Source organism: Oncorhynchus nerka, linkage group LG26 (assembly GCF_034236695.1).
Source record: "Oncorhynchus nerka isolate Pitt River linkage group LG26, Oner_Uvic_2.0, whole genome shotgun sequence".
Lineage (NCBI taxonomy): Eukaryota > Metazoa > Chordata > Actinopteri > Salmoniformes > Salmonidae > Oncorhynchus > Oncorhynchus nerka.
In genome coordinates this window covers 55,514,277-55,538,807 of record NC_088421.1, presented here as the reverse complement: position 1 = coordinate 55,538,807, position 24,531 = coordinate 55,514,277, and the positions used below count along the sequence as shown (strand labels likewise).

Below are 24,531 nucleotides of genomic sequence, written 5' to 3'. Positions count from 1 at the left end.
TCTAGTTACAGGTACAGACACACGGAGAGACCCGGCTCTAGTTAGACACACGGAGCGACCCGGCTCTAGTTACAGGTACAGACACACGGAGAGACCCGGCTCTAGTTACAGACACACGGAGCGACCCGGCTCTAGTTAGACACACGGAGAGACCCGGCTCTAGTTAGAGACACACGGAGCGACCCGGCTCTAGTTACAGACACACGGAGCGACCCGGCTCTAGTTACAGGTACAGACACACGGAGAGACCCGGCTCTAGTTACAGGTACAGACACACGGAGCGACCCGGCTCTAGTTACAGACACACGGAGCGACCCGGCTCTAGTTACAGGTACAGACACACGGAGCGACCCGGCTCTAGTTACAGGTACAGACACACGGAGCGACCCGGCTCTAGTTACAGGTACAGACACACGGAGCGACCCGGCTCTAGTTACAGACACGGAGCGACCCGGCTCTAGTTACAGGTACGGAGCGACCCGGCTCTAGTTACAGGTACAGACACACGGAGCGACCCGGCTCTAGTTACAGACACACGGAGCGACCCGGCTCTAGTTACAGGTACAGACACACGGAGCGACCCGGCTCTAGTTACAGACACGGAGCGACCCGGCTCTAGTTACAGGTACGGAGCGACCCGGCTCTAGTTACAGGTACAGACACACGGAGCGACCCGGCTCTAGTTACAGACACGGAGCGACCCGGCTCTAGTTACAGACACAGAGCGACCCGGCTCTAGCCGTCAATGAAAGTGAATGGGATGTGTGCAATTTGTCAAACTTTCAAATCAACTGATCAAATCCCTCTCTTACCTCTCTCCCCCTCCCTCTCTCCCCTCCCTCTCTCTCTTCCCTCTCTCTCCTCCCTCTCTCTCCTCTCTCTCTCTTCCCTCTCTCTCCTCCCTCTCTTCCCTCTCTCTCCTCCCTCTCTTCCCTCTCTCCCTCCCTCTCTTCCCTCTCCCCCTCCCTCTCTCTCTTCCCTCTCTCTCTTCCCTCTCCCCCTCCCTCTCTCTTCCCTCTCTCCCTCTCTCTCCTCCCTCTCTCTCCCCCTCCCTCTCTCCCCCTCCCTCTCTCTCCCCCTCCCTCTCTCTCCCCCTCCCTCTCTCCCTCTCTCTACCCTCTCCCCCTCCCTCTCTGTCTTCCCTCTCCACCCTCCCTCTCTTCCCTGTCCCCCCTCTCTCTCTTCTCTCTCCCCCTCCCTCCCTCTCTTCCCCCTCCTTCTCTCTCCTCTCTTTCCTCTCCTCCCTCCCTCTCTCTCTCCCCCTCCCTCCTTCTCTCTCCTCTCTCCCCCATCCTTCTCTCTCCTCTCCCCCTCCTTCTCTCTCCTCTTTTTCCCTCTCCTCCCTCCCTCTCTCTCTTCCCTCTACCCCCTCTCTCCCCCTCCTTCTCTCTCCTCCCCTCTCTCCCCCTCCCTCTCTCTCCTCCCTCCAGTATCTACATCGCTCAGGAGAGTCATAGCAGCAGCGTCTCCCGTCCTGGAGGAATGTGGGTGTGGTCAAGGCCCTGGCCCTGCCCATGGCTGTCACGGTAACCAAGTACCAATCGGGTACCACCTACGTCATCGTGGTGGGCAAGGACCGGTATGGTCGCTACGGACCGTACAGCGACGTACAGACTGTACTCCTGGCATAGAGACGTGGCGGGGAGTTCTGGTCGTCTAGATCGAAGGCCACTTTCGAGCGTCTGTGGGGGGCGGGGGTTTCACTCCACCCTTGCACTTGATTTTATGAATTAAGGTCACTAATTAGTGAGGAACTAACCTGAACGTAGACCTAGTGAACGACATAGAGACTTCACTTCTGTTAGTGATGTTGGTACATCTGGCCTAGTTGAGTCAACTCTGTTAGTATATCTGGCCTAGTTGAGTCAACTCTGTTAGTATATCTGGCCTAGTTGAGTCAACTCTGTTAGTATATCTGGCCTAGTTGAGTCAACTCTGTTAGTATATCTGGCCTAGTTGAGTCAACTCTGTTAGTATATCTGGCCTAGTTGAGTCAACTCTGTTAGTATATCTGTCCTAGTTGAGTCAACTCTGTTAGTATATCTGTCCTAGTTGAGTCAACTCTGTTAGTATATCTGTCCTAGTTGAGTCAACTCTGTTAGTATATCTGTCCTAGTTGAGTCAACTCTGTTAGTATATCTGTCCTAGTTGAGTCAACTCTGTTAGTATATCTGTCCTAGTTGAGTCAACTCTGTTAGTATATCTGTCCTAGTTGAGTCAACTCTGTTAGTGATGTTGGTACATCTGGCCTAGTTGAGTCAACTCTGTTAGTGTATCTGTCCTAGTTGAGTCAACTCTGTTAGTGTATCTGTCCTAGTTGAGTCAACTCTGTTAGTGATGTTGGTATCTGTTCTAGTTGAGTCAACTCTGTTAGTGATGTTGGTACATCTGGCCTAGTTGAGTCAACTCTGTTAGTGTATCTGGCCTAGTTGAGTCAACTCTGTTAGTGATGTTGGTATCTGTCCTAGTTGAGTCAACTCTGTTAGTGATGTTGGTATATGTCCTAGTTGAGTCAACTCTGTTAGTGATGTTGGTATATGTCCTAGTTGAGTCAACTCTGTTAGTGATGTTGGTACATCTGGCCTAGTTGAGTCAACTCTGTTAGTGTATCTGGCCTAGTTGAGTCAACTCTGTTAGTGTATCTGGCCTAGTTGAGTCAACTCTGTTAGTATATCTGTCCTAGTTGAGTCAACTCTGTTAGTGTATCTGGCCTAGTTGAGTCAACTCTGTTAGTATATCTGGCCTAGTTGAGTCAACTCTGTTGGTACATCTGGCCTAGTTGAGTCAACTCTGTTGGTACATCTGGCCTAGTTGAGTCAACTCTGTTGGTACATCTGGCCTAGTTGAGTCAACTCTGTTAGTATATCTGTCCTAGTTGAGTCAACTCTGTTAGTGTATCTGGCCTAGTTGAGTCAACTCTGTTAGTGATGTTGGTATCTGTCCTAGTTGAGTCAACTCTGTTAGTGATGTTGGTACATCTGGCCTAGTTGAGTCAACTCTGTTAGTATATCTGTCCTAGTTGAGTCAACTCTGTTAGTGATGTTGGTACATCTGGCCTAGTTGAGTCAACTCTGTTAGTATATCTGTCCTAGTTGAGTCAATTCTGTTAGTGATGTTGGTATCTGTCCTAGTTGAGTCAACTCTGTTAGTGATGTTGGTACATCTGGCCTAGTTGAGTCAACTCTGTTAGTATATCTGTCCTAGTTGAGTCAACTCTGTTAGTGATGTTGGTATATGTCCTAGTTGAGTCAACTCTGTTAGTGATGTTGGTACATCTGGCCTAGTTGAGTCAACTCTGTTAGTGTATCTGGCCTAGTTGAGTCAACTCTGTTAGTGTATCTGGCCTAGTTGAGTCAACTCTGTTAGTATATCTGTCCTAGTTGAGTCAACTCTGTTAGTGTATCTGTCCTAGTTGAGTCAACTCTGTTAGTGTATCTGGCCTAGTTGAGTCAACTCTGTTAGTATATCTGGCCTAGTTGAGTCAACTCTGTTGGTACATCTGGCCTAGTTGAGTCAACTCTGTTGGTACATCTGGCCTAGTTGAGTCAACTCTGTTAGTATATCTGGCCTAGTTGAGTCAACTCTGTTAGTATATCTGTCCTAGTTGAGTCAACTCTGTTAGTATATCTGTCCTAGTTGAGTCAACTCTGTTAGTATATCTGTCCTAGTTGAGTCAACTCTGTTAGTATATCTGTCCTAGTTGAGTCAACTCTGTTAGTGATGTTGGTACATCTGGCCTAGTTGAGTCAACTCTGTTAGTGTATCTGTCCTAGTTGAGTCAACTCTGTTAGTGTATCTGTCCTAGTTGAGTCAACTCTGTTAGTGTATCTGTCCTAGTTGAGTCAACTCTGTTAGTGATGTTGGTATCTGTTCTAGTTGAGTCAACTCTGTTAGTGATGTTGGTACATCTGGCCTAGTTGAGTCAACTCTGTTAGTGTATCTGGCCTAGTTGAGTCAACTCTGTTAGTGATGTTGGTATCTGTCCTAGTTGAGTCAACTCTGTTAGTGATGTTGGTATATGTCCTAGTTGAGTCAACTCTGTTAGTGATGTTGGTATATGTCCTAGTTGAGTCAACTCTGTTAGTGATGTTGGTACATCTGGCCTAGTTGAGTCAACTCTGTTAGTGTATCTGGCCTAGTTGAGTCAACTCTGTTAGTGTATCTGGCCTAGTTGAGTCAACTCTGTTAGTATATCTGTCCTAGTTGAGTCAACTCTGTTAGTGTATCTGGCCTAGTTGAGTCAACTCTGTTAGTGTATCTGGCCTAGTTGAGTCAACTCTGTTAGTACATCTGGCCTAGTTGAGTCAACTCTGTTGGTACATCTGGCCTAGTTGAGTCAACTCTGTTGGTACATCTGGCCTAGTTGAGTCAACTCTGTTAGTATATCTGTCCTAGTTGAGTCAACTCTGTTAGTGTATCTGGCCTAGTTGAGTCAACTCTGTTAGTGATGTTGGTATCTGTCCTAGTTGAGTCAACTCTGTTAGTGATGTTGGTACATCTGGCCTAGTTGAGTCAACTCTGTTAGTATATCTGTCCTAGTTGAGTCAACTCTGTTAGTGATGTTGGTACATCTGGCCTAGTTGAGTCAACTCTGTTAGTATATCTGTCCTAGTTGAGTCAACTCTGTTAGTGATGTTGGTATCTGTCCTAGTTGAGTCAACTCTGTTAGTGATGTTGGTACATCTGGCCTAGTTGAGTCAACTCTGTTAGTATATCTGTCCTAGTTGTCAACTCTGTCAACTCTGTTAGTGATGTTGGTACATCTGGCCTAGTTGAGTCAACTCTGTTAGTGTATCTGGCCTAGTTGAGTCAACTCTGTTAGTGTATCTGGCCTAGTTGAGTCAACTCTGTTAGTATATCTGTCCTAGTTGAGTCAACTCTGTTAGTGTATCTGTCCTAGTTGAGTCAACTCTGTTAGTGTATCTGGCCTAGTTGAGTCAACTATATCTGGCCTAGTTGAGTCAACTCTGTTGGTACATCTGGCCTAGTTGAGTCAACTCTGTTGGTACATCTGGCCTAGTTGAGTCAACTCTGTTAGTATATCTGGCCTAGTTGAGTCAACTCTGTTAGTATATCTGGCCTAGTTGAGTCAACTCTGTTAGTATATCTGTCCTAGTTGAGTCAACTCTGTTAGTATATCTGTTAGTGATGTCTGTTAGTATATCTGTCCTAGTTGAGTCAACTCTGTTAGTGATGTTGGTACATCTGGCCTAGTTGAGTCAACTCTGTTAGTGTATCTGGCCTAGTTGAGTCAACTCTGTTAGTGTATCTGTCCTAGTTGAGTCAACTCTGTTAGTGATGTTGGTATCTGTCCTAGTTGAGTCAACTCTGTTAGTGATGTTGGTATCTGTGGCCTAGTTGAGTCAACTCTGTTAGTGATGTTGGTATCTGGCCTAGTTGAGTCAACTCTGTTAGTGATGTTGGTATCTGGCCTAGTTGAGTCAACTCTGTTAGTGATGTTGGTATCTGGCCTAGTTGAGTCAACTCTGTTAGTGATGTTGGTCTGTCCTAGTTGAGTCAACTCTGTTATGTTGGTATATCTGTCCTAGTTGAGTCAACTCTCTGGCCTAGTTGAGTCAACTCTGTTAGTGTATCTGGCCTAGTTGAGTCAACTCTGTTAGTATATCTGGCCTAGTTGAGTCAACTCTGTTAGTATATCTGTCCTAGTTGAGTCAACTCTGTGTATCTCTGTCCTAGTTGAGTCAACTCTGTTAGTATCTGGCCTAGTTGAGTCAACTCTGTTAGTATATCTGTCCTAGTTGAGTCAACTCTGTTAGTGTATCTGTCCTAGTTGAGTCAACTCTGTTGTGTATCTGTCCTAGTTGAGTCAACTCTGTTAGTGTATCTGGCCTAGTTGAGTCAACTCTGTTATCTGTGATGTTGGTATCTGTCCTAGTTGAGTCAACTCTGTTAGTGATCTGTTGGTTGAGTCAACTCTGTTAGTCTGGCCTAGTTGAGTCAACTCTGTTAGTGATATCTGTCCTAGTTGAGTCAACTCTGTTAGTGATGTTAGTACATCTGTCCTAGTTGAGTCAACTCTGTTAGTATATCTGTCCTAGTTGAGTCAACTCTGTTAGTGTATCTGTCCTAGTTGAGTCAACTCTGTTAGTGTATCTGTCCTAGTTGAGTCAACTCTGTTAGTGTATCTGTCCTAGTTGAGTCATCTGTCCTAGTTGAGTCAACTCTGTTAGTGATGTTAGTACATCTGTCCTAGTTGAGTCAACTCTGTTAGTGTATCTGTCCTAGTTGAGTCAACTCTGTTAGTATATCTGTCCTAGTTGAGTCAACTCTGTTAGTGATGTTAGTATATATGTCCTAGTTGAGTCAACTCTGTTTGTGTATCTGTCCTAGTTGAGTCAACTCTGTTTGTGTATCTGTCCTAGTTGAGTCAACTCTGTTAGTGTATCTGTCCTAGTTGAGTCAACTCTGTTAGTGATGTTAGTACATCTGTCCTAGTTGAGTCAACTCTGTTAGTGATGTTGGTATATCTGTCCTAGTTGAGTCAACTCTGTTAGTAGATCTGTCCTAGTTGAGTCAACTCTGTTAGTGATGTTAGTACATCTGTCCTAGTTGAGTCAACTCTGTTAGTATATCTGTCCTAGTTGAGTCAACTGTGTTAGTGTATCTGTCCTAGTTGAGTCAACTCTGTTAGTGATGTTGGTACATCTGTCCTAGTTGAGTCAACTCTGTTAGTGATGTTGGTAGATCTGTCCTAGTTGAGTCAACTGTTAGTATATCTGTCCTAGTTGAGTCAACTCTGTTAGTATATCTGTCCTAGTTGAGTCAACTCTGTTAGTATATCTGTCCTAGTTGAGTCAACTCTGTTGGTATATCTGTCCTAGTTGAGTCAACTCTGTTAGTATATCTGTCCTAGTTGAGTCAACTCTGTTAGTAATGTTGGTCATGACTACCAGTCACTCCTGTTAGCATATCTTAGTAGTCATGACTACCAGTCACTCCTGTTAGGATATCTTAGTAGTCATGACTACCAGTCACTCCTGTTAGGATATCTTAGTAGTCATGACTACCAGTCACTCCTGTTAGCAGATGATATTTCATAACTGTCTTGTTCACATTTTAACCACCATTGTATAATAAAATAGGTTTCCTAACTTGTCCTTGTAAAGTGTCTTTCATGATATGGAAAGGTTTGTCTGTATGGCCCACGTCTACTGAGCCTCTGACTGTGCAGGCTTTTGTCCCAGCCCAGCACAGCCCAGCCCAGCACGCATCTGATTTTCAAATACAATGGCCTAAATACCCACTATCTCCTCCAGGACCTTTTGAATAGAGACCATCTCTCTCAGGACTGGAGTTACCAGACCCTTTGAATAGAGACCATCTCTCTCCAGGACTGTGGAGTTACCAGACCCTTTGAATGAAGACCATCTCTCTCCAGGACTGTTTTGAATAGAGACCATCTCTCTCCAGGACTGTTGAGTTACCAGACCCTTTGAATAGAGACTCTCCAGGACTGTGGAGTTACCAGACCCTTTGAATAGAGACTCTCCAGGACTGTGGAGTTACCAGACCCTTTGGAAAGAGACCATCTCTCTCCAGGACTGTGGAGTTACCAGACCCTTTGGAAAGAGACCATCTCTCTCCAGGACTGTGGAGTTACCAGACCATTTGAATAGAGACCATCTCTCTCCAGGACTGTGGAGTTACCAGACCCTTTGAATAGAGACTCTCCAGGACTGTGGAGTTACCAGACCCTTTGAATAGAGACTCTCCAGGACTGTGGAGTTACCAGACCCTTTGAATAGAGACTCTCCAGGACTGTGGAGTTACCAGACCCTTTGGAAAGAGACCATCTCTCTCCAGGACTGTGGAGTTACCAGACCCTTTGAATAGAGACCATCTCTCTCCAGGACTGTGGAGTTACCAGACCATTTGAATAGAGACCATCTCTCTCCAGGACTGTGGAGTTACCAGACCCTTTGAATAGAGACTCTCCAGGACTGTGGAGTTACCAGACCCTTTGAATAGAGACTCTCCAGGACTGTGGAGTTACCAGACCCTTTGAATAGAGACTCTCCAGGACTGTGGAGTTACCAGACCCTTTGGAAAGAGACCATCTCTCTCCAGGACTGTGGAGTTACCAGACCCTTTGAATAGAGACCATCTCTCTCCAGGACTGTGGAGTTACCAGACCCTTTGGAAAGAGACCATCTCTCTCCAGGACTGTGGAGTTACCAGACCCTTTGAATAGAGACCATCTCTCTCCAGGACTGTGGAGTTACCAGACCCTTTGAATAGAGACCATCTCTCTCCAGGACTGTGGAGTTACCAGACCCTTTGAATAGAGACTCTCCAGGACTGTGGAGTTACCAGACCCTTTGAATAGAGACCATCTCTCTCCAGGACTGTGGAGTTACCAGACCCTTTGAATAGAGACTCTCCAGGACTGTGGAGTTACCAGACCCTTTGAATAGAGACTCTCCAGGACTGTGGAGTTACCAGACCCTTTGAATAGAGACTCTCCAGGACTGTGGAGTTACCAGACCCTTTGAATAGAGACTCTCCAGGACTGTGGAGTTACCAGACCCTTTGAATAGAGACTCTCCAGGACTGTGGAGTTACCAGACCCTTTGAATAGAGACTCTCCAGGACTGTGGAGTTACCAGACCCTTTGAATAGAGACTCTCCAGGACTGTGGAGTTACCAGACCCTTTGAATAGAGACTCTCCAGGACTGTGGAGTTACCAGACCCTTTGAATAGAGACCATCTCTCTCTCAGGACTGTGGAGTTACCAGACCCTTTGAATAGAGACCATCTCTCTCCAGGACTGTGGAGTTACCAGACCCTTTGAATAGAGACCATCTCTCTCCAGGACTGTGGAGTTAGCAGACCCTTTGAATAGAGACCATCTCTCTCCAGGACTGTGGAGTTACCAGACCCTTTGAATAGAGACCATCTCTCTCCAGGACTGTGGAGTTACCAGACCCTTTGAATAGAGACTCTCCAGGTCTGTGGAGTTACCAGACCCTTTGAATAGAGACTGTCCAGGACTGTGGAGTTACCAGACCCTTTGGAAAGACTCTCCAGGTCTGTGGAGTTACCAGACCCTTTGGAAAGACTCTCCAGGACTGTGGAGTTACCAGACCCTTTGGATAGAGACTCTCCAGGTCTGTGGAGTTACCAGACCCTTTGGATAGAGACTCTCCAGGTCTGTGGAGTTACCAGACCCTTTGAATAGAGACTCTCCAGGACTGTGGAGTTACCAGACCCTTTGAATAGAGACTCTCCAGGACTGTGGAGTTACCAGACCCTTTGAATAGAGACTCTCCAGGTCTGTGGAGTTACCAGACCCTTTGAATAGAGACTCTCCAGGACTGTGGAGTTACCAGACCCTTTGGAAAGACTCTCCAGGTCTGTGGAGTTACCAGACCCTTTGGAAAGACTCTCCAGGTCTGTAGAGTTACCAGACCCTTTGAATAGAGACCATCTCTCTCCAGGACTGTGGAGTTACCAGACCCTTTGAATAGAGACTCTCCAGGTCTGTGGAGTTACCAGACCCTTTGAATAGAGACTCTCCAGGACTGTGGAGTTACCAGACCCTTTGAATAGAGACTCTCCAGGTCTGTGGAGGTACCAGACCCTTTGAATAGAGACTCTCCAGGACTGTGGAGTTACCAGACCCTTTGAATAGAGACTCTCCAGGTCTGTGGAGTTACCAGACCCTTTGTAGTAGAGACTCTCCAGGTCTGTGGAGTTACCAGACCCTTTGTAGTAGTAGAGTATCTACACCTGTATTCTTTTTTTTTTAAACGTCTCTCTGATCTAGGATCAGGTGTCTCCCTGGACATTTTCATATTATTCATCATGATTGGAATAAACTGATCCTAGATCAGACACCCCATACATTGAGACGCTTTATGAAAACAGGCACTGAGCTGTTGGTTCACCAGCAGGTGGCGCCAGATCCCCAGAAACACCACGGTCTCTTTCACGTCAAAATCAACTAGCACTTTCATTCCAAGGCTTTTGCGTCCCGAGTCTACACCCTTTTCCACAAGTGTGCACTTGCACACTTCGCATAAGATTGCAGTATGCATTGGCTGGAGGCTGGGAGTGAACACCATTTTTGTTAAGTCCATGCAACAAAGTGTACACTTGGGGATTAAGGGTGGAGAATGGGGGGACGCAGACATTGACCTATACAGTTACCAGGACCAATGATCACTGGGGACAAGACGTCACTAATATGATATATATTTAACAACTCCCATGATGAGCCCAGGGAGGGCTCTGTCTCTATGGAAACAACAAAGCCAAACAGAAGCTGCCGTTGGGGTAGAATAGAATCTAATCTAATAGAATCAAATAGAATGCTATAGAATCTAATAAAATCAAATAGAATGCTATAGAATCTAATCTAAATGAATGCTATAGAATCTAATCTAATAGAATCAAATTGAATGCTTTAGAATCTAATCTAAATGAATGCTATAGAATCTAATCTAATAGAATCAAATTGAATGCTTTAGAATCGAATCTAATAGAATGCTATAGAATCTAATCTAAATGAATCAAATAGAATGCTATAGAATCTAATCAAATCAAATAGAATGCTATAGAATCTAATCTAAATGAATGCTATCTAATCTAAATGAATGCTATAGAATCTAATCTAATAGAATCAAATAGAATGCTATAGAATCTAATCAAATCAAATAGAATGCTATAGAATCTAATCTAAATGAATGCTATAGAATCAAATAGAATGCTATAGAATCTAATAAAATCAAATAGAATGCTATAGAATCTAATCTAAATGAATGCTATAGAATCTAATCTAATAGAATCAAATTGAATGCTTTAGAATCTAATCTAAATGAATGCTATCGAATCTAATAGAATGCTATAGAATCTAATCTAAATGAATCAAATAGAATGCTATAGAATCTAATCAAATCAAATAGAATGCTATAGAATCTAATCTAAATGAATGCTATAGAATCTAATCTAAATGAATGCTATAGAATCTAATCTAATAGAATCAAATAGAATGCTATAGAATCTAATCTAAATGAATGCTATCGAATCTAATAGAATGCTATAGAATCTAATCTAAATGAATCAAATAGAATGCTATAGAATCTAATCAAATCAAATAGAATGCTATAGAATCTAATCTAAATGAATGCTATCTAATCTAAATGAATGCTATAGAATCAAATAGAATGCTATCGAATCTAATCAAATCAAATAGAATGCTATAGAATCTAATCTAAATGAATGCTATAGAATCTAATCTAAATGAATGCTATAGAATCAAATAGAATGCTATAGAATCTAATCTAAATGAATGCTATAGAATCTAATCTAATAGAATCAAATTGAATGCTATAGAATCTAATCTAAATGAATGCTATAGAATCTAATCAAATCAAATAGAATGCTATAGAATCTAATCTAAATGAATGCTATAGAATCTAATCTAAATGAATTAATGCTAAATATAATCTAATCTAATCAAATCAAATAGAATGCTATAGAATCTAATCAAATCAAATAAAATGCTATATAATCTAATCTAAATGAATGCTATATGAATCTAACAGACTGATTAAATGAATGCTATAACAACTGATCTAATAGAATCAAATAGAATGCTATAGAATCTAATAAAACAAATAGAATGCTATAGAATCTAAATGAATGCTATAAAATGCTATAGAATCCAAAAGAATGCAGGGAGTGCTCTGTCTCTATGGAAACAACAATAACAGACTGATGTAATGTAGACCCTGTTATAACAGACTGATGTAATGTAGACCCTGTTATAACAGACTGATGTAATGTAGACCCTGTTATAACAGACTGATGTAATGTAGACCCTGTTATAACAGACTGATGTAGACCCTGTTATAACAGACTGATGTAATATAGACCCTGTTATAACAGACTGATGTAATGTAGACCCTGTTATAACAGACTGATGTAATGTAGACCCTGTTATAACAGACTGATGTAATGTAGACCCTGTTATAACAGACTGATGTAATGTAGACCCTGTTATAACAGACTGATGTAATGTAGACCCTGTTATAACAGACTGATGTAATGTGTAATGTAGACCCTGTTATAACAGACTGATGTAATGACCCTGTTATAACAGACTGATGTAATGTAGACCCTGTTATAACAGACTGATGTAATGTAGACCCTGTTATAACAGACTGATGTAATGTAGACCCTGTTATAACAGACTGATGACCCTGTTATAACAGACTGATGTAATGTACATTTTACATTTAAGTAGACCATTTATAACAGACGCTCTTATCCAGAGCTGATAACAGAATTATAACAGACTGATGTAATGTAGACCCTGTTATAACAGACTGATGTAATGTAGACCCTGTTATAACAGACTGATGTAATGTAGACCCTCTTATAACACAGACTGATGTAATGTAGACCCTGTTATAACAGACTGATGTAATGTAGACCCTGTTATAACAGACTGATGTAATGTAGACCCTGTTATAACAGACTGATGTAATGTAGACCCTGTTATAACAGACTGATGTAATGTAGACCCTGTTATAACAGACTGATGTAATGTAGACCCTGTTATAACAGACTGATGTAATGTAGACCCTGTTATAACAGACTGATGTAATGTAGACCCTGTTATAACAGACTGATGTAATGTAGACCCTGTTATAACACAGACTGATGTAATGTAGACCCTGTTATAACAGACTGATGTAATGTAGACCCTGTTATAACAGACTGATGTAATGTAGACCCTGTTATAACAGACTGATGTATTGTAGACCCTGTTATAACAGACTGATGTAATGTAGACCCTGTTATAACAGACTGATGTAATGTAGACCCTGTTATAACAGACTGATGTAATGTAGACCCTGTTATAAGACTGATGTAGACCCTGTTATAACAGACTGATGTAATGTAGACCCTGTTATAACAGACTGATGTAATGTAGACCCTGTTATAACAGACTGATGTAATGTAGACCCTGTTATAACACAGACTGATGTAATGTAGACCCTGTTATAACAGACTGATGTAATATAGACCCTGTTATAACAGACTGATGTAATGTAGACCCTGTTATAACAGACTGATGTAATGTAGACCCTGTTATAACAGACTGATGTAATGTAGACCCTCTTATAACACAGACTGATGTAATGTAGACCCTGTTATAACAGACTGATGTAATGTAGACCCTGTTATAACAGACTGATGTAATGTAGACCCTGTTATAACAGACTGATGTAATGTAGACCCTGTTATAACAGACTGATGTAATGTAGACCCTGTTATAACAGACTGATGTAATGTAGACCCTGTTATAACAGACTGATGTAATGTAGACCCTGTTATAACAGACTGATGTAATGTAGACCCTGTTATAACAGACTGATGTAATGTAGACCCTGTTATAACAGACTGATGTAATGTAGACCCTGTTATAACAGACCCCTGTTATAACAGACTGATGTAATGTAGACCCTGTTATAACAGACTGATGTATTGTAGACCCTGTTAATAACAGACTGATGTAATGTAGACCCTGTTATAACACAGACTGATGTAATGTAGACCCTGTTATAACAGACTGTGTCTATGGGACCCACTATAGACCCCTGTTATAACAGACTGTGTCTATGGGACCCACTATAGACCCCTGTTATAACAGACTGTGTCTATGGGACCCACTATAGACCCCTGTTATAACAGACTGTGTCTATGGGACCCACTATAGACCCCTGTTATAACAGACTGTGTCTATGGGACCCACTATAGACCCCTGTTATAACAGACTGTATATAGGACCCACTATAGACCCCTGTTATAACAGACTGTGTCTATGGGACCCACTACAGACCCCTGTTATAACAGACTGTGTCTATGGGACCCACTATAGACCCCTGTTATAACAGACTGTGTCTATGGGACCCACTATAGACCCCTGTTATAACAGACTGTGTCTATGGGACCCACTATAGACCCCTGTTATAACAGACTGTGTCTATGGGACCCACTATAGTGGTTGTATTGTATCAGTGAAGACTCAGACTCCGGTGTTCTAGAGGGTTCCATTCTGTTTTTATTCCAGTTAGATAGTGGATCATCCTTATTCCCCTATTCTTTAATGTCCTCGATATTAACCTCAGCATCTTTCATCAGATAGACCAGCAAGCAGACAGACGGACAGGCAGGGAGGGAGGGAGGGAGGGAGGCCGGTAGGTAGGTAGGGAGGGAGGCAGAGGGACAGGTGGGCAGGGAGGGAGGGAGACAGGCAGGCAGGCAGGCCGGCAGGGAGGGAGACAGGCCGGCAGGGAGGCAGGCCGGCAGGGAGGGAGGAGGGGAGGCCGGCAGGGAGGGAGGGAGGGAGGGAGACAGGGAGGGAGACAGGCCGACAGGGAGGGAGGGAGACAGGGAGGGAGGGAGGGAGGGAGGCGGACAGGCCGGCAGGGAGGGGAGGCAGACGGACAGGCCGGCAGGGAGGGAGGCAGAGGGACAGGCAGACGGACAGGCCGGCAGACGGATAGATGGACAGATGGGCAGGGAGGGAGGGAGGCAGACGGACAGGGAGGGAGGGAGGCAGACGGGCAGGGAGGGAGGGAGGCAGAGGGCAGGGAGGGAGGGAGGCAGAGGGACAGGGAGGGAGGCAGACGGACAGGGAGGGAGGGAGGCAGACGGACAGGGAGGGAGGCAGAGGGACAGGCAGACGGACAGGCCGGCAGACGGATAGATGGACAGATGGGCAGGGAGGGAGGGAGGCAGATGGGCAGGGAGGGAGGGAGGCAGAGGGCAGGGAGGAGGGAGGCAGACGGACAGGAGGGGAGGGAGGCAGATGGGCAGGAGGAGGCAGATGGGCAGGGAGGAGGGAGGCAGAGGGCAGGGAGGAGGAGGCAGACGGACAGGGAGGGAGGGAGGCAGAGGGACAGGGAGGGAGGGAGGCAGGCAGAGGGACAGGGAGGGAGGGAGGCAGATGGGCAGGGAGGGAGGGAGGCAGAGGGACAGGTTGACGGACAGGCCGGCAGACGGATAGATGGACAGATGGGCAGGGAGGGAGGGAGGCAGATGGGCAGGGAGGGAGGGAGGCAGAGGGACAGGGAGGGAGGGAGGCAGACGGACAGGGAGGGAGGGAGGCAGACTGACAGGGAGGGAGGCAGAGGGCCAGGCAGACGGACAGGGAGGGACGGAGGCAGACGGACAGGGGAGGGAGGGAGGCAGACGGACAGGGAGGGAGGGAGGCAGACGGACAGGGAGGGAGGGAGGCAGACGGACAGATGGGCAGGGAGGGAGGGAGGCAGACGGACAGGGAGGGAGGGAGGCAGACGGACAGGGAGGGAAGGAGGCAGACGGACAGATGGGCAGGGAGGGAGGGAGGCAGACGGACAGGGAGGGAGGCAGAGGGACAGGTAGACGGACAGGCCGGCAGACGGATAGATGGACAGATGGGCAGGGAGGGAGGGAGGCAGACGGACAGGGAGGGAGGCAGACGGACAGGGAGGGAGGCAGAGGGACAGGTAGATGGACAGGCCGGCAGACAATCCTCCATATTCCACCTTCTACACTAGGTTTACTCTAGTAGAACTGAACACAGTGTTGTCCTGCTCAGTCTTAACCATCGTTCATCATGTAATTCAACTATACACCATTTATTGGTCCATTATTTATTTAAAATTTACCGCATTGATGTCACCATGGAAACCCCCTCCCAAAAAACAGGCTGATACGTCACAGTCTCATTCCAGCCACACAGTGTGGAGAAAAACGTCTTTTAAAACAGCTGCTCTTAACAACAATAAAATCCACCGCATTGACGTCACCATGGAAACTCCATTCCCCCCCCCCCCCCCCCCAAAGAAAACAGGCTGATATGTCACAGTCTCATAACAACATGTTAGCTAATAGACTGTTACAAAATAATGAACACTTCTCTCCTTACAGGTAAAGGTTGTTTTAGTTGACGTTTCCATTGTGTTTCGTGTCTTTGTAGAGATTACGAGTGTTTTTATTTGCGTTTCCTCAGCACCAGATACATGAGTCCACTGATGACAGTCATGGGAAACTGATCCAGGCCAGGATGTAGGATGAACCATATCCTCCCTTCCTTAGAGACTCCTCCGTAAAACCCTGCCTCTCTGCCGTGTAGATGGACACTCCGATCATCACACACAGGCCTGGGGAGGAGGAGGAGGGGGGTTAGGAACTAGGATAGGAAGGGGGTAGGAAACAGGAACACTGGCCTGGGGGAGGAGGGGGGGGGTTAGGAACTAGGATAGGAAGGGGGTAGGAAACAGGAACACTGGCCTGGGGAGGAGGGGGGGGTTAGGAACTAGGATAGGAAGGGGGTAGGATACAGGAACACAGGCCTGGGGGAGGAGGAGGAGGGGGGTTAGGAACTAGGATAGGAAGGGGGTAGGATACAGGAACACAGGCCTGGGGGAGGAGGAGGGGGGTTAGAACTAGGATAGGAAGGGGGTAGGATACAGGAACACAGGCCTGGGGGAGGAGGAGGAGGGGGGTTAGGAACTAGGATAGGAAGGGGGTAGGATACAGGAACACTGGCCTGGGGGAGGAGGGGGTTAGGAACTAGGATAGGAAGGGGGTAGGATACAGGAACACTGGCCTGGGGGAGGAGGAGGAGGGGGGGTTAGGAACTAGGATAGGAAGGGGGTAGGATACAGGAACACTGGCCTGGGGGAGGAGGAGGGGGTTTAGGAACTAGGATAGGAAGGGGGTAGGATACAGGAACACTGGCCTGGGGGAGGAGGAGGAGGGGGGGTGGGTTAGGAACTAGGATAGGAAGGAGGTAGGATACAGGAACACTGGCCAGGGGAGAGGAGGGGGGGTTAGGAACTAGGATAGGAAGGGGGTAGGATACAGGAACACTGGCCTGGGGGAGGAGGAGGAGGGGGGGGGTTAGGAACTAGGATAGGAAGGGGGGTAGGAAACAGGAACACTGGCCTGGGGGAGGAGGAGGGGGGTTAGGAACTAGGATAGGAAGGGGGTAGGAAACAGGAACACTGGCCTGGGGGAGGAGGAGGGGGGTTAGGAACTAGGATAGGAAGGGGTAGGATACAGGAACACTGGCCTGGGGAGGAGGAGGAGGAGGGGGGGTTAGGAACTAGGATAGGAAGGGGGTAGGATACAGGAACACTGGCCTGGGGGAGGAGGAGGAGGAGGGGTTAGGAACTGGGGAGGATAGGAAGGGGGTAGGATACAGGAACACAGGCCTGGGGGGAGGAGGGAGGGGGGGGTTAGGAACTAGGATAGGAAGGGGGTAGGATACAGGAACACAGGCCTGGGGAGGAGAGGGGGTTAGGAACTAGGATAGGAAGGGGGTAGGATACAGGAACACAGGCCTGGGGGAGGAGGGGGTTAGGAACTAGGATAGGAAGGGGTAGGATACAGGAACACTGGCCAGGGGGAGGAGGAAGGGGGGGGTTAGGTACTAGGATAGAAGGGGGTAGGATACAGGAACACAGGCCTGGGGGAGGAGGGAGGGGGTTAGGAACTAGGATAGGAAGGGGGTAGGATACAGGAACACAGGCCTGGGGAGGAGGAGGAGGGGGGTTAGGAACTAGGATAGGAAGGGGTAGGATACAGGAACACTGGCCTGGGGGAGGAGGGGGGGGTTAGGAACTAGGATAGGAAGGGGGTAGGATACAGGAACACTGGCCTGGGGGAGGAGGGGGGGTTAGGAACTAGGATAGGAAGGGGGTAGGATACAGGAACACAGGCCTGGGGGAGGAGGAGGAGGGGGTTAGGAACTAGGATAGGAAGGGGGGGGTAGGATACAGGAACACAGGCCTGGGGAGGAGGAGGGGGGGTTAGGAACTAGGATAGGAAGGGGGTAGGATACAGGAACACAGGCCTGGGGGAGGAGGGGGGGTTAGGAACTAGGATAGGAAGGGGTTAGGAACACTGGCCTGGGGGAGGAGGGGGTGTTAGGAACTAGGATAGAAGGGGTAGGATACAGGAACACAGGCCTGGGGGAGGAGGAGGAGGAGGATAGGAAGGGGTTAGGATACAGGAACACTAGGGATAGGAAGGGGGTAGGATACAGGAACACAGGCCAGGGGGGTAGGATACAGGAACACAGGCCTGGGGGAGGGGGGGGGTTAGGAACTAGGATAGGAAGGGGGTAGGATACAGGAACACAGGCCTGGGGGAGGAGGGGGTTAGGAACTAGGATAGGAAGGGGGTAGGATACAGGAACACAGGCCTGGGGGAGGAGGAGGGGGGGAACTTAGGAACAGGAACACTGGCCTGGATAGGAAGGGGGGTAGGATACAGGAACACAGGCCTGGGGGAGGAGGAGGGGGTTAGGAACTAGGATAGGAAGGGGGTAGGATACAGGAACACAGGCCTGGGGGAGGAGGAGGAGGAGGGGGTTAGGAACTAGGATAGGAAGGGGGGGCAGGATACAGGAACACAGGCCTGGGGGAGGAGGGGGGTTAGGAACTAGGATAGGAAGGGGTAGGATACAGGAACACTGGCCTGGGGGAGGAGGAGGGGGGGTTAGGAACACTGGCCTGGGGAGGAGGGATAGGAAGGGGGTAGGATACAGGAACACAGGGGGGGGGGTTAGGAACTAGGATACAGGAACACTGGCCTGGGGGAGGAGGAGGGGGGTTAGGAACTAGGATAGGAAGGGGGTAGGATACAGGAACACTGGCCTGGGGGAGGAGGGGGTTAGGAACTAGGATAGAAGGGGTAGGATACAGGAACACAGGCCTGGGTAGGAGGAGGAGGGGGGGGTTAGGAACACAGGCCAGGGGAGGGGGTTAGGAACTAGGATAGGAAGGGGGTAGGATACAGGAACACTGGCCTGGGGGAGGAGGAGGGGGGTAGGAACTAGGATAGGAAGGGGGGGGGTAGGAACTACAGGAACACAGGCCTGGGGAAGGGGTAGGATAGGAACACAGGCCAGGGGGGTTAGAACTAGGATAGGAAGGGGGTAGGATACAGGAACACAGGCCTGGGGGAGGAGGAGGGGGGAAGTAGGAACTAGGATAGGAAGGGGGTAGGATACAGGAACACAGGCCTGGGGAGGAGGGGGGGGTTAGGAACTAGGATAGGAAGGGGGGTAGGATACAGGAACACTGGCCTGGGGGAGGAGGTTAGGAACTAGGATAGGAAGGGGGTAGGATACAGGAACACAGGCCTGGGGGAGGAGGAGGAGGAGGGGGGTTAGGAACTAGGAGGGGGTTAGGAACTAGGATAGGAAGGGGTAGGATACAGGAACACTGGCCTGGGGGAGGAGGAGGGGGTTAGGAACTAGGATAGGAAGGGGGTAGGATACAGGAACACTGGCCTGGGGGAGGGGGGGTAGGAACTAGGATAGGAAGGGGGTAGGATACAGGAACACTGGCCTGGGGAGGAGGGGGGGGGTTAGGAACTAGGATAGGAAGGGGGTAGGATACAGGAACACTGGCCTGGGGGAGGAGGGGGGGTTAGGAACTAGGATAGGAAGGGGTAGGATACAGGAACACAGGCCTGGGGAGGAGGAGGAGGGGGTTAGGAACTGGATAGGAAGGGGTAGGATACAGGAACACTGGCCTGGGGGAGGGGAACTAGGATAGGAAGGGGTTATAGGATAGGAAGGGTAGGATACAGGAACACAGGCCTGGGGGAGGAGGAGGAGGGGGGGGGGTTAGGAACTAGGATAGGAAGGGGGTAGGATACAGGAACACAGGCCTGGGGGAGGAGGGGGGTTAGGAACTAGGATAGGAAGGGGGTAGGATACAGGAACACAGGCCTGGGAGGAGGAGGGGGTTAGGAACTAGGATAGGAAGGGGGTAGGATACAGGAACACTGGCCTGGGGGAGGAGGGGTTAGGAACTAGGATAGGAAGGGGGTAGGATACAGGAACACTGGCCTGGGGGAGGAGGAGGAGGAGGATACAGGAACACAGGCCTGGGGGGGGAGGAGGGGGTTAGGAACTAGGATAGATAGGAAGGGGGTAGGATACAGGAACACTGGCCTGGGGGAGGAGGAGGAGGAGGGGTGGTTAGGAACTAGGATAGGAAGGGGGTAGGATACAGGAACACAGGCCTGGGGGAGGAGGGGGTAGGGGGGAAGGGGTTAAACACTGGCCTGGGGGAGGGATAGGAAGGGATAGGAAGGGTAGGATACAGGAACACAGGCCTGGGTAGGAGGAGGAGGGGGGTTAGGAACTAGGATAGGAAGGGGTAGGATACAGGAACACTGGCCTGGGGAGGAGGGGGGTTAGGAACTAGGATAGGAAGGGGGTAGGATACAGGAACACTGGCCTGGGGAGAGGAGGAGGGGGTTAGGGGATAGGAAGGGGGGCAGGATAGGAACACTGGGGGCATGGGATAGGAACACAGGGGGGGGTAGGATACAGGAACACAGGCCTGGGGGAGGAGGAGGGGTTAGGAGGATAGGAAGGGGGTAGGATACAGGAACACAGGCCTGGGGGAGGAGGGGGTTAGGAACTAGGATAGGAAGGGGTAGGATACAGGAACACTGGCCTGGGGAGGAGGAGGGGGTTAGGAACTAGGATAGGAAGGGGGTAGGATACAGGAACACTGGCCTGGGGAGGAGGAGGGGGGTTAGGAACTAGGATAGGAAGGGGGTAGGATACAGGAACACAGGCCTGGAGGAGGGGGGGTTAGGAACTAGGATAGGAAGGGGTAGGATACAGGAACACAGGCCTGGGGGAGGAGGAGGGGGGTAGGAACTAGGGGAAGGGGTAGGATACAGGAACACTGGCCTGGGGGAGGAGGAGGGGGGGAACTAGGATAGGAAGGGGGTAGGAAACTAGGATAGGAAGGGGGTAGGATACAGGAACACAGGCCTGGGGGAGGAGGAGGAGGGGGGGTTAGGAACTAGGATAGGAAGGGGGTAGGATACAGGAACACTGGCCTGGGGGGTTAGGTAGGATAGGAAGGGGGTAGGATACAGGAACACAGGCCTGGGGGAGGAGGGGGTTAGGAACTAGGATAGGAAGGGGGGCAGGATACAGGAACACAGGCCTGGGGGAGGAGGGGGGTTAGGATAGGAAGGGGGTAGGAACTAGAACACTGGCCTGGGGGAGGAGGGGGGTTAGGGATAGGAAGGGGTAGGAAACAGGAACACTGGCCTGGGGGAGGAGGGGTTAGGAACTAGGATAGGAAGGGGGTAGGATACAGGAACACTGGCCTGGGGGAGGAGGGGGGTTAGGAACTAGGATAGGAAGGGGGTAGGATACAGGAACACAGGCCTGGGGGAGGAGGAGGGGGGTTAGGAACTAGGATAGGAAGGGGTAGGAAACAGGAACACAGGCCTGGGGAGGGGTTAGGAACTAGGATAGGAAGGGGGTAGGAAACAGGAACACAGGCCTGGGGGAGGAGGAGGAGGAGGGGGTTAGGAACTAGGATAGGAAGGGGGTAGGATACAGGAACACTGGCCTGGGGGGGGGTAGGGGGAGGAGGAGGAGGGGGGAGGGGGGGTTAGGAACTAGGATAGGAAGGGGTAGGATACAGGAACACTGGCCTGGGGGAGGAGGAGGGGGTTAGGAACTAGGATAGGAAGGGGGTAGGATACAGGAACACAGGCCTGGGGAGGAGGAGGAGGGGATAGGAAGGGGTTAGGAACACTGGCCTGGGAGGGATAGGAACACTGGCCTGGGGGAGGAGGGGGTTAGGAACTAGGATAGGAAGGGTAGGATACAGGAACACTGGCCTGGGGGAGGAGGGGGGTTAGGAACTAGGATAGGAAGGGGTAGGATACAGGAACAGGCCTGGGTAGGAGGGGAGGGGGGTTAGGAACTGGATAGGAAGGGGTAGGATACAGGAACACTGGCCTGGGGGAGGGGGGGGTTAGGAACTAGGATAGGAAGGGGGTAGGATACAGGAACACTGGCCTGGGGGAGGAGGCCTGGGGAAGGGGGTAGGAGGAACACAGGCCTGGGGAGGAGGAGGGGGGTTAGGAACTAGGATAGGAAGGGGGTAGGATACAGGAACACTGGCCTGGGGGAGGAGGGGGTTAGGAACTAGGATAGGAAGGGGGGATACAGGAACACAGGCCTGGGGAGGAGGAGGGGGGTTTAGGAACTAGGATAGGAAGGGGGTAGGATACAGGAACACAGGCCTGGGGGAGGAGGAGGGGGGTTAGAACTAGGATAGGAAGGGGTAGGAAACAGGAACACTGGCCTGGGGAGGGGGTTAGGAACTAGGATAGGAAGGGGTAGGATACAGGAACACAGGCCTGGGGAGGAGGAGGAGGAGGGAGGGGTTAGGAACTAGGATAGGAAGGGGGTAGGATACAGGAACACTGGCCTGGGGGGGGGGGGGGGGTTAGGATAGGAAGGGGGTAGGATACAGGAACACAGGCCTGGGGGAGGAGGAGGGGGTTAGGAACTAGGATAGGAAGGGGTAGGATACAGGAACACAGGCCTGGGGGAGGAGGAGGGGGTTAGGAACTAGGATAGGAAGGGGGTAGGATACAGGAACACTGGCCTGGGGGAGGAGGAGGGGGGGTAGGAACTAGGATAGGAAGGGGTAGGATACAGGAACACTGGCCTGGGGAGGAGGGGGGTTAGGAACTAGGATAGGAAGGGGGTAGGATACAGGAACACAGGCCTGGGGAGGAGGAGGGGGGGAACTTAGGAAGGGGGTAGAAACAGGAACACTGGCCTGGGGAGGGGGGGGGTTAGGAACTAGGATAGGGGTAGGATACAGGAACACAGGCCTGGGGGAGGAGGAGGGGGGTTAGGAACTAGGATAGGAAGGGGGTAGGAAACAGGAACACTGGCCTGGGGAGGAGGGGGGTTAGGAACTAGGATAGGAAGGGGTAGGATACAGGAACACTGGCCTGGGGAGGAGGGGTAGGAGGAGGCCTGGGGGAGGGGTTAGGAACTAGGATAGGAAGGGGGTAGGATACAGGAACACAGGCCTGGGGGAGGAGGGAGGGGGTTAGGAACTAGGATAGGAAGGGGGTAGGATACAGGAACACTGGCCAGGGGAGAGGAGGGGGGGAACACTTAGGTACTAGGATAGGAAGGGGGTAGGATACAGGAACACAGGCCTGGGGGAGGAGGGGGGGTTAGGAACTAGGATAGGAAGGGGGAAACAGGAACACTGGCCTGGGGGGAGGGGGTTGGGATGCAGGAACACAGGCCTGGGGGAGGAGGAGGAGGGGGGGTTAGGAACTAGGATAGGAAGGGGGTAGGATACAGGAACACTGGCCTGGGGGAGGAGGAGGGGGGTAGGAACTAGGATAGGAAGGGGCAGGAAACAGGAACACAGGCCTGGGAGTAGGAGGAGGAGGAACTAGGATAGGAAGGGGGTAGGATACAGGAACACTGGCCAGGGGGAGGAGGAGGAGGGGGTAGGAACTAGGATAGGAAGAACACACTGGCCTGGGGGAGGAGGAGGGGGTTAGGAACTAGGATAGGAAGGGGGTAGGATACAGGAACACAGGCCTGGGGAGGAGGAGGGGGGTTAGGAACTAGGATAGGAAGGGGGTAGGATACAGGAACACAGGCCTGGGGGAGGAGGAGGGGGGTAGGAACTGGGATAGGAAGGGGTAGGATACAGGAACACTGGCCTGGGGGAGGAGGGGGGTTAGGAACTAGGATAGGAAGGGGGTAGGATACAGGAACACAGGCCTGGGGGAGGAGGAGGAGGGGGCTTAGGAACTAGGATAGGAAGGGGTAGGATACAGGAACACAGGCCTGGGGGAGGAGGGGGGTTAGGAACTAGGATAGGAAGGGGTAGGATACAGGAACACTGGCCTGGGGGAGGAGGAGGGGGGTTAGGAACTAGGATAGGAAGGGGTAGGATACAGGAACACAGGCCTGGGGAGGAGGAGGGGAGGGGGTTAGGATGAACTGGCCAGGATAGGAAGGGGAAGGGGGTAGGATACAGGAACACAGGCCTGGGGGAGGAGGGGGGGGGTTAGGAACTAGGATAGGAAGGGGTAGGATACAGGAACACAGGCCTGGGGGAGGAGGAGGAGGAGGGGAAGGGGGTTAGGAACACTGGCCTGGGGGATAGGAAGGAAGGGTAGGATACAGGAACACAGGCCTGGGTAGGAGGAGGAGGGGGCGTTAGGAACTAGGATAGGAAGGGGGTAGGATACAGGAACACAGGCCTGGGGGAGGAGGGGGTTAGGGGGGTTAGGAACTAGGGGGATAGGAAGGGGTTAGGAACTAGTAGGATGCAGGAACACAGGCCTGGGTAGGAGGAGGAGAGGGGGTTAGGAACTAGGATAGGAAGGGGGTAGGATACAGGAACACTGGCCTGGGGGAGGAGGGGGGGAGGGGGATAGGAAGGGGTAGGATACAGGAACACAGGCCTGGGTAGGAGGAGGAGGAACTAGGAAGGGGGGTAGGATACAGGAACACAGGCCTGGGGGAGGAGGAGGAGGGTTAGGAACTAGGATAGGAAGGGGTAGGATACAGGAACAGGCCTGGGGGAGGAGGAGGAGGGGTTAGGAACCAGGATAGGAAGGGGCAGGATAGGAACACAGGCCTAGAATAGGAAGGGGGATAGGATACAGGAACACTGGCCTGGGGAGGA

General features: G+C 49.9%; 2 protein-coding genes across 4 annotated transcripts in view; one reads left to right on the top strand and one right to left on the bottom strand.

Annotated features, from left to right (window-relative positions):
* Nucleotides 1-4,718, top strand: part of LOC135564843 (activating transcription factor 7-interacting protein 1-like) — a 30,016-nt gene extending 25,298 nt beyond the window's left edge. For both annotated transcript variants that reach the window (XM_065010905.1, XM_065010904.1), the window contains one exon: nucleotides 1,431-4,718. In XM_065010905.1, the coding sequence (XP_064866977.1) occupies nucleotides 1,431-1,530 (100 nt within the window). In that variant the 3' untranslated portion in view covers nucleotides 1,531-4,718. The remainder of the gene's footprint in view (nucleotides 1-1,430) is intronic.
* Nucleotides 4,719-15,653: 10,935 nt separating this feature from the next.
* Nucleotides 15,654-24,531, bottom strand: part of LOC135564842 (epithelial membrane protein 2-like) — a 28,157-nt gene continuing 19,279 nt past the window's right edge. For both annotated transcript variants that reach the window (XM_065010903.1, XM_065010902.1), the window contains one exon: nucleotides 15,654-16,179. In XM_065010903.1, the coding sequence (XP_064866975.1) occupies nucleotides 16,058-16,179 (122 nt within the window). In that variant the 3' untranslated portion in view covers nucleotides 15,654-16,057. The remainder of the gene's footprint in view (nucleotides 16,180-24,531) is intronic.